We start from the raw sequence: 17,731 nt of genomic DNA, 5'->3' as shown, positions 1-17,731 counted from the left end.
GGCGGGAGGGGGCGGCCATGTCCTCAGCGCCCGCCTTCCCTCTGCGCCGCGGGGTCTGCGGGCGGCTTCGGGCTCGTCCCGACCCCCCCCAGGGCGGCTCCACAGTAAAAGGGCACGAAGCGCCGTGGGGAAACGCAGGGTGCGAGGGGCTCCCGCCCGGCCTCGAGGAAAGGCTGTGCAGGGCTCCCCGCGGGCATGGCTGAGCTCGGAGAGATGAGAAAATCGCTCCAGGGGCTGCCTCTGGAGAAGCAGTCGGCGGCCGAGTTGCTGGCAAAACCCAGCTATAGAGGATGGAGGCTTCCCTGTTCTTCATTAACAACCTTGAAATGCAGTTTGAGACCCGACAGGTGTCTCGGCAGGCCGGTTTGGGTGACCTTGAAGGCTAAAGCCCGAGGAGGTGGGACTGGCTCTGGAAGCGCAGCACCGGTGCTTTGTGCTTGGCACATTGCTGCTGCGAAGGGCTCGTGTGCGCTCCTGGATGGCGGCCGAAGTTAATCGGGTTTACTTTGCAGTTGGCCTCAGCTGGCGGATACGCTCAGGCAGTTGCCAGATGGGAACAGTGAGTTTGCGTCCCTCATCTCTTCAGAGCTAAATCATGGCTTAATCCAGCGATGAGATGATTTGAGACAGTGGTCATCTGAACCGTGTGATAAATGAAGGCGTGTGGATGTTTGCATCTAAAGAAAGCCCGAGCCAACATCCTTTTTTTCGGTTGTATTTGGTTTTCCACAAAAAGCACACAAACCTCCTGAATTTCACAGACACAGATAATTAGTTCAACAGCTTTGTCCTCACGTAGAAAACCAGAAGACAGGATTTTTTGACATAAATAGTGAAATTTCTGTGGTTGAAATGCTTCCTCCTACAATTTAAGTGCAGGAAAAAAAAAAAAAAAAAAAGACAAAGCTAAACTGGTCTTCTTTACCAGACTTGTAATTCGTTTGTCCACAGTGCAGCCCTTTCCCTTGTAAAAAAAAACAGGGCATAACAGAATTCACTTTTAGAAAGGTAAGATCAGTCTTACCTGTCCAGATAAGGGATTCTACAATTTAGATGCAGTGCAAATTTAGGCAGTAATTGATTAGTCTCAATTACCTTAGCCTTTCCTTGCTGCAATCACATGCTTTATTAATTCAATGCCACGTTCTTCCTCCTTGGCCAGCAATATATTCTGCTTTAATACCACAAACTCCCAACATCTGTGTCCATTTCAGGAGCATTTTAAACACTGTCTCTTGTAATAACACCTCTTTTGTAGCATGTATTTTTGTAATGCTCTTGACATCTGGCTTGATTGCCACCTCTTTCTATTAGCACTTAACACAGTGCTCTCTGATATAACACACTGTTAACATCATTTAAGTGTTAAAGTATTACCATATTTATCAGAAACTCTGAAGTATGCTGCTTCTGCAAGCATCGAAGAAAGCGCTAGCCAGAGTTGTAATACTCGTGTCCAGGGATTTCTATGAAGTGCAGCTTTAACACCAAAGTAGTTAAGGCTGCTCTTGGGATTTTTTCTTCCATTTGTGGTTTGGGACCCCGAGAGATACATTTAATTAAGAGTATCCTGAGGGTTATCTTCTGCTGATCCCCCTGGACTAAAACCCATATGGTGAGTGTTAATTAGGTTGGCAAGCATTCGATTAAGCTACGTTGCCAGTATTCTAAATTTATGACCGTCTGTATCTCTTAATGGCATTGTTAGGAAATGCCCTTAAGCTGTCTACTGCAATCAAAGATATGATATCCTGTATCTGAAGGATGGCATCTCCTACAGCGTAGCATTCCCAACCAGTATTAGAGGTCTTCACTGTCTCAGAGAAGCATGCTGTTGTCTCAATTTCAGTATTGAGTTGGCAGGCATGCAAAAATCATGAGTCAGGCCACCAGTAATATAATGCTTTTGGTTTTGTGATTTGGCTCAGCTTGTGTGTCCCCCCCACTTCTTTAGGCTATACTTGGATCACATTTTCAAGCTCTTCTCCAAAATAACAAATGCTTCTTTTAAAACAAAAAAACAAACCACCAAACCTGTAAAATTAAGGTTTTTAAAATAAATGGCATGATTCCTAAAGCTGACACCAAACAAACTCATGTAAAATGGTGAGCATTAGTAATGCTGCAGCCCCAAACATGAGTTGTAGCAATCTGCATTTCATTTGCAAGTATCCTGATAAAAAAGACAGTTCTTTGAATGCACAGAGTAGTATGGTTGTCAACTAAATTCTGTCTTAACTTCTCTCAAGACATTTATGGCTGATTGAAGCTCTCCCAAGAGTATGCAGCAGGCCAGAATTCTATAGGTTTTACCACAATCTTTTTATTAAGTTTCGTTTCCAAAGGTCTCACCTAAAAGACAAATAGAATTAAATAGACATGCAACATTGCTTATGAAAAATTAAGCCGTTATAGTCCAATACTGTAAAGCTTGATTTATTTAAATATTTTAATGTGAACAAGGGAACATTATAGGCAGATCATTTTGTACATTCAGCCAACATAGGAGCTGTATTCCAACAGCATTAAGTTACATGTAAGATATACACTGAGAACGTATTAAGTGCTCTGGTGCATTGAAAAGCCACACATTGTGGAAGCAATAGATGTCAGTTCACATTTGATGAAGAAGCTAGGAGACAGAGTCAAGGAGCTATTCTACCAGTTTACTAAACGAGACAGCAGTCAGTTTATTTTTGTGCACACTTTTTCAGCTCTTGATTCTGAAAAAAAGCTGCACACTGGGAAATGTAAGCACACTCTGCTGTTTACAGTGCCCTGTCTCTCTCAGGATCAGTCCTCGATAAACTCAAGTTTTGACACACACGTTAAAGTGTGCTGTACACCGACAGATTATTTGTTGTGCTGCAAGAGGAACTAGAATGTGGCATGGGGCTCCTCTCTTTTAAACCTTCACATGCTGTTTTTAGCTGTAAATATCTGCTGCAATCCTGGGCATGGCCATTGTCACCTCAGACTAACCAATATTCTGTAAAAAGCAGGTTACAAATAGTTTCCTATTTTCAGCTTGTAGGATGTGTACTAGAAGGGAGGTAAGGGGTTTATTTCAATCCTGAGCTATACCCTCCCATTGTTAGAAAGAGCACAGAAGTCCTACAGTCAAGTTTAAACAGATGTTTGGCTTCTAGGGGCCCTGTTCATGCCTTCTCAGCAACAGCGATGGCAGCTGTAAGACTGTGCTGAAGAGCAGAAAAGAAAATCTTTTGGAAGCTTGGGAAAAAAAAGAGCAAGAAAGGAGGAAGTGCATAAAATACAAAAAAAACCCAACAAAACCACACTTTAAAATTCAAGTATTGAACACAGGCAGCAAGCAGGAGCAAGGTGCAGTCTGGCAGTCCTCACTTACAGTGGCTAAACCCAGACTGGCAAAAACGCAACCCTGACAACATCAGTGCATCGAGTTGAGGCCTATAGCCCAAGGAACACCTCAGGCTCTACTGATGTGGCACAATGGAGTAATCAAAAATATTGTGATTTATGTGCTGTAGAAACAACCATCATCTCCCTTAGAGTCCTTTGTCAGGAAGTTTCCAAAAGCAAGTCTCGCTGCAGGTAAAGGGAACTGTCATTATTAAGTAGAATTATTTAAACACGCACAGACTGCGTAAAGAAAACAAGGTTATATAAAGCTTTGGAGCAAGACTCTTGCCTTTAGAGTTGGAAAAAAAAAGGGCCAAATCAGCACAATAATACAAAAGCTCAGGTTCTGGCTGGAGGAAATTTCACTCAGAGCAGAAGACAGCCGTGTGCTGACAACTGAGGGCTCCCTGGCAGAGAGGAAGTCAGGCCAGGAGTCAGTCAGTGCTCAGGCTGCAGGGCTGTGGAGAATCCAGGCAGCTTGCTGCAAAAAAATCACCAAATCAGCCCAGAGAACAGCCCACAAAAGAGAAGAACAAGCAGGGGCTCCGCATCAGAGTAGCTCTCTTCCCACTGTCTCTCTCTCATGATGTCAGGTCCCATGATTAGAAGAAAAAACTAACGAGGCATTTACCAACTGCAAAGTCTGCACACCAGTCAACTGCAGTTTTTTAATACTATTGAAAAACTAAAACCTGAGAAAACTACGTACCGTTACACATAGGACCATTCCAACAGAAGAAATCAACAGCAAAATATTTAGGTGCTTCTGATTATTTTATACCACAGCAACACCTGTAATAATTCTACATGACAATATCCTCTGTGTTTAAAGTAAAGTTTGTAGCTATGCATGGTTTAGCACAGCTTGTTTTAAAACAGTTTGTTTCTGTGGTTTCAGAACGAATGGGTCAAAACAGCTACTGCCTCATTGATTAAAAAGGAAGAGATAAGAAAAGCCAGCATTCTTGTACCCTTCTCATTCAGCCTCCCCTGCACTACTTTGTTTTGTGTCGTTAATGAACAAAAGCTGCACATAAATTCACAAACAATTGATTACCCGGGATACAAAGCCAAAGGTAGTAAATCAGTGTCACTGCAACTCCAGCAAGATTAATGTTCTGGCAGTATTAGTCCATTAACATTGTTATCTTACTTAAACACAAAAAGTATTGAGGGTAAAAGAAAAGCTCTTATTCCTTGAGGTTTCATAAGCTCTAGTGTACGGGATGCCACTGATAAGATCTGAATTGTCAGACATGCCAAGTCGGTGAAGAAACTTCACATATAGGTACACGCACAGCCACCAGGCATCTACTCTTTGCAGGAGGGGAAGGATGTAATTTTTCTTAAGCTGCACAAAAATGCCAAAGCAATCTCAAGTATTTCCAGATTGAAGTAGTATTCAATAGCTGGCAAGACAAACATATGCAAAAGAACAGTTCTCTTGTCATATACAATAGCAAGAATCTGGAATAACTGTGTACAAGTCAGTGGAGTTCTTGGGAATTTTTGGTAGTGGGAACAGACACTGGCCATGAGTCAATTTAAAAAAAAAAATTAAAAGGCAGAAAGCCACTGTTGCAAGTCCAAGATCTTCCCAAACCCCTTGGTATCAGAGTAACCACTTAAAAATGTGTGGAGCACAAGCTCTATTCATTTCAAATAAAGTCTTCTATGGTCCTGGAGACACTCCACTATGCATACAGTCCAAGACACACCAAGCAGACTTAAAATTCTGTTTCCCAGCAAAACAATAGCTTTTAGAGAAGATGATGGTATCGAAGTGCCACTAAAACTTGCATATGCCAGTAAATGTTGTACTTTGTCCTTTTCACTTGACAAGTTTTCCCCCCTTGTGTCTGTCCTCCTTTCCTATCAGCTTCTAGCCATCTCTCAGAAGCTGGAAAGATAAGTATCACGAGTACACAAGGCTCCATTATTCTTACAGTCCTTACTGGGTGCTGGACTGTGCACACTTCTTTTTTCTTCTTAGGTCAGTCACAATATCAGATTAGTAGATTTTTTTTTGCTTTTTTTTAAAAAGAAAAAAAAAGGGGGGGGACGGGACACCGCAGCCTACAACACCTAGACTGAGCTTTTTAACTAAGGAATGTCAACACCTTTAAGACCACTAAACAAAGTTGGAAATCCTGCCTCAAGCAGAATGTAAGTGATAGAGAATTAGGACCTCACCAAGAACTACAAAAAATCCCCACCAGCCACATTACTATCCTCATTTCTTCTTGTTCTCGTACTTTACAGTGTTCCCTCTGGGCCATTTAATCCATCTTGAAGCTCCTGCTATGAAACCAGAAAACTGGCAAATCTTTGTTCTAAGCTGCCATATAATCCAGTGGTGCTATAAAACCCATTCACATTCTCAGAGCCTACGTTCAACACTAGCCAGACGACAGTTGTACAGAAAGTGCCCAAGATTCACGTTTTGAAGGAATAAAGTAGCTTGCTTACTCTAACCAAATATGCTGCTCTAAAGACACAGTAAGTTTCAGTATTCGTGCTTGAAAACAATCACACTTTATTGCCATGTTAAGGTAGTTTGGTGGTCATGCTAGAGACATGAGGATTTACAGCTTTTCTGGAAAACAGCCACCGTCTCTATATAGGAAAGATTAAATCCTGCCCTCCTCCTTCAGTGAGCAACTCCTGAAAATTTCTGTTTGGAGATAAACGCACTCCCAGCAGGACTAAAAATTGCACAGTCACTTCTCTTCCCACAGCTCTGCGTTTTCACAGCATCTGCTCTCTCATGGGTTTCATACTGCCACGATAGTGCACTCACCACGTCACGCTTCCAGACAGCAGCCTCCAACGGAGAACTGTGATTTACTTCTTGCTAAGACAAATGCTTTCAACTTCACAACTATTGAGAGTTGTTTATTTTAATAATCAGCCTTGAAAGTTAAATTTGAGACGAGCTTTAAACTATATCAAGGTTGGCTTTACACTTGCTTATATTTTAGTGGGTAAATAAATAAAGGTCATACTTCTGATGATTCAAATCAGTTCCTTAAAGGTCACTCACTCCTTTTTGCTGTGCTCCAGCACTCGGTAGGGTGGAGCAGAAACTCCTTTGGATCCATGTTGCTCCTGCACGATCGGCAATGTAGCTGGAGTATAAATTTCTGGCATGTTGTCATTGTTCTCTAGGGCACCGTAGGAAAAAGAAGCTTTGAGGTCAGGCTGAACTGCAATTCCTTTATCGTGCATGTTCTGCATGCCTGAAAAGAGCAAAGACAGAGATTAAATGCTTAGGAACAAAAGTGCATTCTTCCTGCACTCTGTTAAATCAGCAAATTATAAAGTCTCAGTGTTCATGCTATGTGGCTCATCAGTTCCTTGAGTGTTAAATGAAAGACATAACGTTTCTCTGCTTAGCACTGAAGCAACTAATGGAGAAACAAGCTTCAAGTGAATGAGGGATGGCAGTCAGTTATTTATCAAGTCCTGCAGATCTTTCATCCAGCTCACCAGAGAGTTTAGCTATACTTCCCAAAAGAAATTTCTGCTCCCCCTGGCCAGTATCTCTTTGCAACATATCTCAGCCTTCCCCAATAATCAGTTCTTTCTGCTGGATGAAGTCCAAGCCCAGTCTCAAGCATTTGCTTGAAACTAGTTCATCTTCTCAGACAGCAGCCAAGTGGACAAGGCTGGTCTGACAAAATATGACACCCCCGCAGTGTCAGAGGACCCAGCGTGAGATCCAGGTGGCACATCACCTCTTTGCTCCATACAAAAGACGCATGTACCCCTCACAAGGTGCAAACAAGGAAAAACTAGAAAACAACACAGTCCCCTGATATATTCAGATACTTAACAGAGCCTAATGCTTGTGTTTTCACTGCGAAGCCCAACACTCAAAAGAAAAAGACTGATAAACCACTGTATTTTTACTGTTACCTGGCATAGCATCCATTGATATGTAAGGTTCAAACGGTACAGATTTCTTTCTATTTCGTGTGATCAGGAAGACACCTAGAAATGCTATGAGACACCTGAGAGAGAAAACAAGATCTACTGAGATAACTGTGAAAAGAGAGAGGAGGTGATATATTGCCTGTTGCTTCTTCCAAGTGCCTATTGTGTAGCATAAAGAATTCAGAACTGGAAGCAAACAAACTATGAAGTCAGAATTACAGGGCATAACCCTCTTCAGCAGTATTGAAATCCAACTAGCAATCAGAACAATTTCACCTTTTCTTTATCAAAACACAGGGAAAAGTTTTCATGTTAATTAACCTTGACTAACTAAAGGGGAAAGGAAGCATATCAAAATTTGGTTTACTTTGATGAAATTCCAGGATTTAACAGTCTGACCTTTGAAAAGTTTCTCACAGGTAAACACACGAACAATTGTTGATCTTGATTTTTACAGTGTGTTGACAGAGAAAGGCGCAGTTCATAACATTAATCTCCCGATTGTTTTTTTGTGTACTAATCTGAAAGACCTTTCAGAATGTCCCCTGATTACAGAGAGCTAATCACATCAAGACACTGTACTAGGACTAAATGTAAGTTACACAGCAAATGTTTTACTGATCATATCTGCACTGTGTGAGTGCCCGTGCCCTCAGGAACGGGACTCCACAAGTCCAGCCACAGTTCAGTGAAGACTTGCTGCAAAACCTGAAGTAGATTCCCTAGAGATGGCTTCTTTTGGTGATTCTGCAATTCTTCTAGATTCATGAGCAGGTAGCTTGAAAAACAGCCCACATGCTGCAACATCCAGTACAGTTGGTAAGAGGTTTAGCACATAACGTTGTCCAATTATGCATAACCTAGTGGTGTACAATTCCTGTGGAGCATTCATCATCACTCAGACAAGATACTGAATTCTATGGGCCACTGTCTGCTCTAACAGAGACAGTGCCTTCAGTTTGTCCTCCTCTCCAAGACAGTACGTACCTCCAATATAGAGATAAATAGATATTTTTAAAATTTCAGTCATATGAAGAAATATTTTCCAGTTTTCTATCAAGGAAACTTTAAACACTTACCCAAGTGCAAACATACATATATGGAGAACGTCTTCACCGGTGAAGTCCAAGTAAAAAGTTGCTCCTTTAAAAGGAAATAATTCATGACATCTTTCTTCCCAGCTTGCCTGAGCAATTATCACTATATCTCCAGCACCAGTCCCTCCAGAAACTAAATCATGTAAGATTCCTATTTTTATAGTCAGCACCTTTGGCTTTTTTATCATCTTAAAATAGAAAAAGGTGGCCTGATTTCTAATGTAACGCAACTTATTGACAAATCTGTTAGAATTTCAGTACCAAAACAGTTATAGTGGTGTAACTGATATAGATGCAAGTAAATCTGTACAGCAGCACAGCACTAGTACAAATCTTTCCATATCAGATCCTGGGTTGCAAAGGAAACATTTCTGGAACTACTGCGTGTCACTGTGCTATTAAAGCCTGAGCCAAATTCCCACCATACAGCAGTGGTCACCACACCCTCAGCAAGAGAGACACTATTTCTAAAGTCTGACTGACAAACCAGATCAGATCTGACTACAAGAGCATACAAACTCCTGACCCCAAGCAAGTATATACAGCTCAAATCTGTAAGATGACATGTCCTGGATGTCAACAGGACACGCACTCTGGTTCCCACTCTTTACATTTCTAACTGAAGTAAAGTAAATACGCTGACGAGTCTGAGAGCAGCATATGGCTTCGAACATGACAGGAAATAAATGTGAGCCAAAGAGTAGGCCACACTCCCTCACGGCATTAAAGAGCAGCATTAAAAGGCAACGTGTAATTTACAGGGGAAGCTGTTGTCCTTACATACCTAGAAGAGCATAACTATTTACACAGATAGTATCCATCACTGTCAAGCAGACACACTTTCTCCAGAGTTGGGGTTTTGGTTGGTTTTTCTGTTTGTTTTGCCCAGTTTTGCTCATATGTCTAAGTGAGGAACCTTAAAAAGGCTGCTCGTCGGGTTTGAAGCGTAAGGGGTTTAAAATGCTCATCTTTGTTCAGGCAGTTGAAGCGTTTCCTATGTGGGCAAGGGCTGAAATCGGAGTAAATTGTTCAGAAAGAAAAGTGCCTGTGAGCAGCTGTGTTCTAGCTACAATGCAAACAAGACTGTTGGGAAGAGAATTCTGACATCTTTGTAGAGAGGAAGCAAATACATTTATACACTGTAGCACATACATTAACAAAATCTAGATAAAATTACACAAGGAGAAATTTTATCTGTGCATTCAAGGATGTCTAAGAGTACACATCACCCTCTTCTACATGCTAGCATGGTATGAGTAATACAGTCTCAAACATAAGTTCCCATGCACTTCAAATAAAATGACAGAACCTAACAGAAAATTTTAACACAGTCTAAGGGGATAATTCCCATTTTTGGAAAGAAAAAAGAAACAAAGCCAGCTGCAGAACAGAGATGACATGAAAATACAAGTCATCTTGCTGAGTATTCACCTTCCCCATCTGTAAGTGAGGATTATTTTCCAAAATCTTTTGCCCTACTTGTAGAAAGGACCAGCACGCTGTTCTGTGCACTGTTACCTGCTGTGATTGCTACAGTGGTGGACAGGATATAGCCGATGCTGGCAATCTGAGATGAGTCATACAGCTGTGAGGCTTGAGCTAAAAATCTGCAATACAATAACAGACAACAGGGGTGGATTTGGGAAGGATACTCAAATTGTATAGCAGCTATCATGGACTAGTATAGGTCTGCCTTTTGGAATCACCTTTCAAAAGTGATGCATAAATTTAAGTAACTTTATTCTCTTTCTCACTAAACCTGCAGCAGCATCCCTTGGAATTAATATGATAGAAGAGCAAGTCTTATAGCTGTACTGACCAAAGGCAGTGAAATTACTGCTACTGACCTTAGGGCCAGAATGCCGCTCACATTTTGAACAGCTCCTTATCCCTGCTGCCACCAGCTTTTTACGTTATTACAAGTATAGAGGGAGGAAAAAAATAGACAAGTCATCAACAACACTGATTCTGCACTTTGATTTTAGTCAGATCACAGACACTGTATTTGATTTGCCACCATTTCATACCTAATATTGTTTTGTAAATACCTGATCTATAAATTTGGGATTAAAACTACTTGGCAGTGTCATTACATGGAAAAAGCAAACACCACCACTCTCCTGAGCTCCTGTGACATGGATTTGAGTACAGGTCATAGAAAAGAATGGATAATTCTTCTAAAATTGAATCAGCATTCTTGGAATGGATAACAAACAGCCCACTCTATACTGATCCACTGAAACCAGCCCAATTATAGACAAAAAGAAAGGGAATGTCTTACGTCGCTTGAAAGATCGCTGTAGCAATCATGCACACCAACATGATATAAAATATAGGGTAGTCGAGTTGCAAGTTTCCTTGTATGGAGACGACAATCATGCCTGCCACAGCCTTCACAGTCACAACAGTCATGGAACCTGTGAATGTTTACCAAGACGCAGCTGAAGCACACGCTCAACGCGACAGGAACGCTGCACATTTGCTCTAGACATGACAGGCAGCTGCAAACAAAACCAAGATCTTCTACAAGAACCCTCCTTTTGCCAGGCCCAACATGGGATGCAAACTGCCTATTTAATCGACAACCCTGACAGTTTTATTCCCAACAGCTTCACCACAGTGACCTTCAATAAATCACTTAACGTTTCTGTATCACAGTTCCCTTGTCACAGGACTGGGAGCATTTACCTTTTTTTTTTTAAAAAAATAAAGTGTTGTGCAATCATATAATGGAAAGATACAAATTTTCATTACTGATGCCATATTGGCTTAGTTAATAAAGCTAAGGAAGTTTTCAAAACAGGAATCAGAAAGAGCCTACTTCCTTTCCATTTCTTGAAAGCACAAGTCAGGGCCATTCAGAATTAGGATAGCTGCTTTGTCTGTAATTCACACAGCCTCTGAGGAATCAGTTACTGAAATTCAGCCCCAAACAGCTCAAAAAAATAAAAAGAAAGAAGACACTGCAGTAATTGAAGCTGTATAAATAGCAGAAATTCAGGACTGCAACACAGATTCAACAGCATGTCAGACTGCGTCACTGCCTTGCTATTATTCATCCTTTTTAAAGTTTAATTGCTCACAGTTTCTTAAAAAAAACCCAGATTCAAGTGGAGAAAGGTACAAGTGAAATCCTGGCCTTTCCAAAGTCACTGTAGGCTATGAGGATACCAAAAGCATGTTTTGACACCATGTCCAGAGGCTCTCCCAATTTAAATAGGGAATACTGGCATGGCAGAGTATTTATCATTTCTTTAAGCCACACAGTAAATCTTCCAAGAGCCAAGAAGATTCTTGGAAGGTCAAATTCTCTCTTCCGTCCACAGAATCAGTCTTCCTTATCCACTGAATAGGTAAGATATGGTACCATGCTTTGTATTCACAGATTAAAATTAAGAACACCAATAAATACTTGCACTTTCTGTATTTGACAGATTATTTGTCCTTACAGGAAGTAAGTCTTGATTGTTTAAAGGTCATTTGCAAAGATCCTAAATATCACAGCAAGATATTAGCTTTGCCTGATTTGCAGTAACATTTCTGGGGTGGATTGGTGCATTTTATAACATTAATTATGCCAGCATAATTCCCTATATGCCACAGATGCTTCAGTTTACTCTAGTTTACTGTTATAAGGCAGTTAGAAGATCATACAGGTCCATATCAACTTACCCAGCAAAGCTACCAACAGAAGAATAACTGCAATGTAGTTTGCATTTTTCTCCTTGTAAAAATACAGTAGTAGGCAGAATAGGATGATCTCCACAAGCTACAAAAGATAGAAATGAGAATATTAAAAAAATGCGGGGTATATGGGGTTGGTAGTAAACAGGATTCTGAGGCAGTCAAACATTAGAATTGCACAACAGGGCAAATCAAAGGAAAATGAGGTTCCCCCACAATTATAGATCAAATTTAGCATGATCTCAGATTCTAATTAGATGATATATTAAATAGCTTCTTGCAGAACAGGAAACATGGGACACTTTTGACATTATATTCATGGTAAAGCAGCAGATCAGATAATCCTGACTGAATATTCACACCAGAGATCTCAGCCTACTTTCTGTAATGAGGTTTTTTAAGTGATCCCTGAAGCACACATCTTAGTTAATGGCCAAACTTATCTCCATTAAAAATAAGATTTTCAGTGTGAGACCGATGGCTCCAGAGAAAGTCAGTCTAGAAAGAGCCCAGATGCAAGGACAGTATCTGGACACCTCTGGAGCAGTTGCCTCCAGCTGCCATCAGTACTGCTGCCACAGGCTGAAGCTGACAGGTCAGGGAGAGACAAGCTATTTTAAAACTCTTCCGTTAAAAGTATTTAAGTCCTAGCAGAATAATTCAGAGGCAGAATGGGAGGGTTCCAAACTGTGCATGCAGGTGTCCACAGGCAATGTGGAACTGACACCAGGAAAAGCTGGCATGGGTTCATTAGCAAGTACAATGAGTATTGCTAGTAACCATAAGGAAGAATAAAGCCTGAAATGAAACTCCCAATCAGGCACATAGCAGAAAACTGTCCCACATTTCATGGGCCATCTTACCATATACAACAGAAATGGCCAGCTCACTAAATGCCTAGTGATATTTTCTCCTGTCATCTTCTCATGACTATTAGGTCCAAATGTTATCAGCAGATAAGTTCCAACAATTGCCAAACCACAGCCTACAAAGGACAAAACATAGCGCCCTTCGGCAACCAAAGGACAGAAGAAAAAAAAAAAAAAAAAGAAAGAGAGAGGACAAAGTTAGTGGGTTAGTGTGGATGCATGGAATTAATATCGCACATGCACCGTGACCATTAATGACATCATGCACATTCCTCTGGATGACTCACTCCTCTGCCCTTCATGCCCCACTTTCAAAATACTAGAACCAAAAAAACCCTAGGCAGTGTGTGTGCTGTGAGCTGATTAAAAATGCTCATACCAGGTAGCATCTGCTAAACAAACAGGAGCTACGAGATCTGTATCTGGGGCTTATCCTGCCTGGCACTGCCCACAGCCCATTTTCTAGGAAATGGAAGAATGAATGCCCCAGTTCTGCAAACACCTGCCCATGTATGAAATTCAGCTGATGCAGTTGTGCCTACGCTATTGCAGAGTCAAGGCCCCAGGCTGCAGCTTCAGCCCAGAGAACCAAGATTCTCAAATCCTGCAGACAAACACTATTTCCATATATTTCTAAAATCTGTGAGAATCAGATGATTTGGCATAAGTCAGGAAAAAAAAAAAACCCAACACATTTTTATCAAACAGTGGATGAGATGATGAATTTCTTCAAAGAAATACTACCACTAATGGAGATCTTGCCACCCCTCTAATTATGTTTTTTGAGAGGTCATGCTTGTGTCACCTGACTTGTAAACAGAGAGGAAAAATAAAAAGGAACTGTGGAACTTACTCAAAAAATCCTTGGGCTTCCATTTTTCTTTAATAAATATAATTCCTATGATTGCACTAGCTATGAAAAAAAGGAGAGAGAAACAGTGAGTTATGTATCAGTCCAGTGCTCAGCACTCCCGCACTGGAAGGCACTTGGACTCGTACAGCCACTGTCTCTTTCCCCCTTACCTATAACAGACACTGCACTGAGTGGCACAATCAGTGAAAGAGGAGCAAAGGCGTAAGAGGAAAAAACTCCCAGTTCACCCAGCACCAGCAGAAACAGTCCACACCACCATGTCTTGGTTTTGAAGTAGGCTCGGGGGTCTTTGGAACCAGCCAGCCGGATGTGGCTGTATTTCTAGAAAAGAAAATAAAGGCAACAAAGCTTTGGGATGCTTGATGCATTTTAATGCAGGATGAATAGTTGCTTCACGATACACACCTGGAGGTTGAGTGCAATACTGATGACAAGATGCCCAAAAATAGCCAGTAATGCACCAATCAGGTTCTCCTGTAAAAACAAAGTAAACACATAGATATTAAATTTAGCCACTGGACCCTGAAGTAAACTGGAGCTTTTTTGCAAAATCTGGAAGATACTTTTAAACAGTTCCTGTATGACCTGTGAGTAAAATCTCTGTTTATCTTCCTCCCTTTCTATGTGATCTAGGGCAATTCGGGTAAAATTCCCTGTGGCTACATTCTAAATTTGTGAAACTCAGGTGAAGGATAACCTTTACTTAACAGACACTTTCTACAAAAGACTTAAATTAGTATGCATACATTTGCATTCTTTGCAGTTTCTCAGAGGGAAAGAAGATACAGAAGAACAGGATCCATTCACTCATTTCTCCCTTTGAAAAACTCTTGTTTTCTGAGGATGTTTGTTGCCCTGGAACTCAGTAAAGTATGGATCAGGAACCTGTACATTCTGCAGGTCACAATTTAAGAACCATTCTGCTCTTCTCCACTTACAACATCTGCTGGTTCAGTAATTTAGCCCATTTGATGAGGCAGCTAAATTATCACAGATTTTATGCTGCTTTTTAAATGAATCAGTTATTCCAAAGTAATAGGCAACTGGTAGCAACTCTTAGCAAGCTCCCAACCCTTCTACATTAGCATTCCCAGCTCGGCACTAATTCTCACGGTCTAAAGACAGAATCTGAAATAAAAAGGGATGTAAAGCAGGCTGAGTCACAAAGGAAATGTACATTAGGAGTGAACTGAAGAGCCCGAGGCTAAGCCAGGCCATTTAGCACTTGTGTTCTTCCAACAACTGTCTAAATCTCATTAGATGTCATTAGCACTTTTCATTTCAGTGCTGGTCTCCAAGATACTGTCTAGTACTTACTTGGATTGATTTGGGATAACAGAGCTCACATTGGTATTCCTCCCTCAAGAGTAAACATACTATTCTTGATTTTCTCATACATAGTAAGACAAGGACTTTTAAGATTTCAAGTTCTTATCAGTAGAACAAAAATCTCTTGATCAGGATGTAAAGAAATAAGCTTCATTCAAAAACACCTGAGAGATCTTCCCACGACAGACGGTAAAGTTGGCAGAAAAATGTCACTGTGTGATCACAGATGTAGCCAGAGAAGCTCAGCACAGTTTACTGGCTTTGCAACTTCAATTTAGAAGGAGATGGTGCCTCAGCTAAAAAGCCCCCAAGTGCAGCACAGGTTTGGGACTGGCTTCTGGACTGTGAAAGCCTGCAAGCCAACATCAGTCTGGTCAACTTCTGTAATGCACCTTGGACTCTGTTCTCAGCAAAGCACTTTTTCCAGTGACAAAAAGCCCTTCTTGCTACAATCTTGAGTACCTTCAGAATCAGGGATTCAGAGGAAATCAATTTGGGAACAGTTCCCAGAATAAGGAGGAACTACAGCAACACATCCCATCTCAGCTGCAGGGTCTCTGCATGACGAGGGGCTGACCCACCTGAAATTCAAGCACCTGAATACACAGCAGACCAGAACATCTGATCTCAATTACTGCTGGATGAGTTAGTCTGAATAGGCACCTAGCAGAATTTATTGCACCTAACCACCTTTAGACAGCCACATCTTTTAACTGCCTGTCCTTTCTTCACCTTGTCTAGCTCTTTCTTTCTCTCACTGCTTATATACACAGCATATAATACACTGGGGCCTCCAGGCATGGCTAGATACAAAGACAGTCTACTTTCTGAAGGGAAAAAAAAAAAAAAAAAAAAAAAAAAAAAAACAGTGGCATTATCAGCTTACTTGAATAGTTAGGGCCTTCTAGGGATAGAGCAGGGTACAAATCTGACCTTGTAAGAAAAGGAATCAGTGTGCGGCTGCACAGAAACCTCTGCTGTGGCCAGCGGGAGTTGCTGAAGCTGCAGATTTGGACTGTTGCCTCCTTCCATTTTGATTGACTAGACTGTTTGCTTTTCAGCCTCTTTGATGGAACTTCTCTTTAAAGAAGAGACTTGGACCCTGCTGGAAGCGCCTTATTTGTAACTTGGTACCACTTCTTCCCATCCATCCTGTTTTCTTGGACAAGCAACAATTAGTTCAGTGAAGCACAAAAAAATTTCTCTGTAGCCTGTCCACTGCTTGGCTACTGCTCGTCTTCCCTCACCAGGCTACACTGAGATAGGGCAGGCATCGCAGGCAGAAGTGTAGATGAGGCAATATTTCTTTCCAGTCAGTGGAGCAGCACAGTTATATTCCTCCAAGAGGATACTAAGAAAAAAAAAAAAAGGTAAATAGATAATTAGGTCAAAATAACTCAATGGTTCAAAATCTGCAATTAAATTCTGCTGAAGGATAGGCCACAGAAAACTCCCTGCAATCAAACTAACAGCTGCACATAGCAGCAGTAGATTTTAAATGCCTTCTTACAAAGTCTCAAACACAAACTCACACAGACCTTGCTTTACAAGAGTTTCCAAACTGGCTTGGCCCCAGGGGTGACATATTCAGCTGGCATTTAACATCAGGCCTTGCCATTTGGAAAGCTCTTATCAAAAAGAGTCTCAGAAGTCCTCCAAGCCCTGCTTTTAATTTCTCTACTCCCTGCATACCTCTGTTGCTTGTTCAGGATGCAGCATTACATTAGTCACACCATCCCCACGTGCTGAGGGATGACAGAGCTGCTCTCCATGCAAACAGAGGTCATTTCAGTGTAATCGCTGTGAGCAGAGTTTGGAGGCTAAATTCCTTAGAGTAAGACTCATCATAGGTGTCTGGAAAGCACCACACACAGCAAGCCTGTCCGGGGTCCCTGCACGCAGTGATGGCTCCCTTCACCAAAGAACTCAAGGAGAAGCAGCATCATCCCCCCCCCCTTCATATAGAGGGGGACACTGGTGTATAGACATTGCAGGGGTGTGACCCTCACAAGTGACACATCCTTTTCAGTCCAAGGATGACCTGAAATGGCACACACAGGCTGAGCATCCCTTAGATTCAGACCCTGGACAATCGGCCCGTGGTCACATCCTGAGGCAGCAGGCCCCAAACTGCAAACTTTCTTGGCCAACCTTGACCTGCAAGGGATTATTTGGGTGGGTTGTCCCAGTGCCTCCAGCATGGCAGGGACAGAGGTAGTGTGACAGCCTAGCCGGGCAAGAGCAAAACCACCCCGATGTGAGGGGGAGGTGGGGGACTGAACCCCCTCCCATCGTAAGGGAAACCTGTCCGGGCAGAGCAGGGCCTGGCAGAGGACAGGGGGTGCCCGCCGGACACCCCCCCGGGGTCAGGCCCTCCTGAGCAGCCGAGACCCGCAGCCGCACCCCAACGGCGGTTTGTTCCCGACCAAAACCCTCCAGAAAACCCGCAACGCCGAGGGGACAGAAGCGGCCTCCACCGGCGGCCCCGCGCACTCACCTGCCCCCTCAGGGAGCGGCCCGCGCCCTCCGCCCCCGCCGCGCTGCCCCCACGGCCCGGGCCT

General features: G+C 42.1%; 1 protein-coding gene across 2 annotated transcripts; it reads right to left on the bottom strand.

Moving 5' to 3' along the window:
• Positions 1-5,411: 5,411 nt before the first annotated feature.
• NIPAL3 (NIPA like domain containing 3) lies at positions 5,412-17,726 on the bottom strand. Of its 2 annotated transcripts, none has more exons than XM_026863335.1 (12): positions 17,668-17,726; positions 16,104-16,521; positions 14,247-14,315; positions 13,991-14,162; positions 13,821-13,880; positions 12,962-13,107; positions 12,087-12,183; positions 10,696-10,831; positions 9,933-10,021; positions 8,397-8,460; positions 7,300-7,394; positions 5,412-6,620 (listed from the first exon to the last, which is right to left on the bottom strand). In XM_026863335.1, the coding sequence occupies exons 2-12, from the start codon at positions 16,200-16,202 to the stop codon at positions 6,421-6,423; spliced, it is 1,227 nt and encodes a 408-aa protein (XP_026719136.1). In that variant the 5' UTR covers positions 16,203-16,521; positions 17,668-17,726; the 3' UTR covers positions 5,412-6,420. The 2 variants fall into 2 exon arrangements, with proteins under 2 accessions (XP_026719136.1, XP_026719137.1); XM_026863336.1 differs by having other exon boundaries at positions 12,962-13,083.
• Between the last annotated feature and the right edge of the window lie 5 nt (positions 17,727-17,731).

Source organism: Athene cunicularia (genome assembly GCF_003259725.1).
Source record: "Athene cunicularia isolate RWA chromosome 23 unlocalized genomic scaffold, athCun1 chr23_part1, whole genome shotgun sequence".
Lineage (NCBI taxonomy): Eukaryota > Metazoa > Chordata > Aves > Strigiformes > Strigidae > Athene > Athene cunicularia.
This window is presented reverse-complemented; position numbering and strand designations above follow the sequence as displayed.

Excerpts from the sequence above, each read along its gene's own strand:
- NIPAL3 (XM_026863335.1), bottom strand. The coding sequence starts at position 16,202 with ATGGAAGGAGGCAACAGTCCAAATCTGCAGCTTCAGCAACTCCCGCTG. Across the intron at positions 14,163-14,246 it reads GTATTGCACTCAACCTCCAG|AAATACAGCCACATCCGGCT; the intron begins GTGTGTATCGTG and ends TTTCTTTTCTAG. Across the intron at positions 8,461-9,932 it reads CACTGTAGCAATCACAGCAG|GAGCAACTTTTTACTTGGAC; the intron begins GTAACAGTGCAC and ends TTCCTTTTAAAG.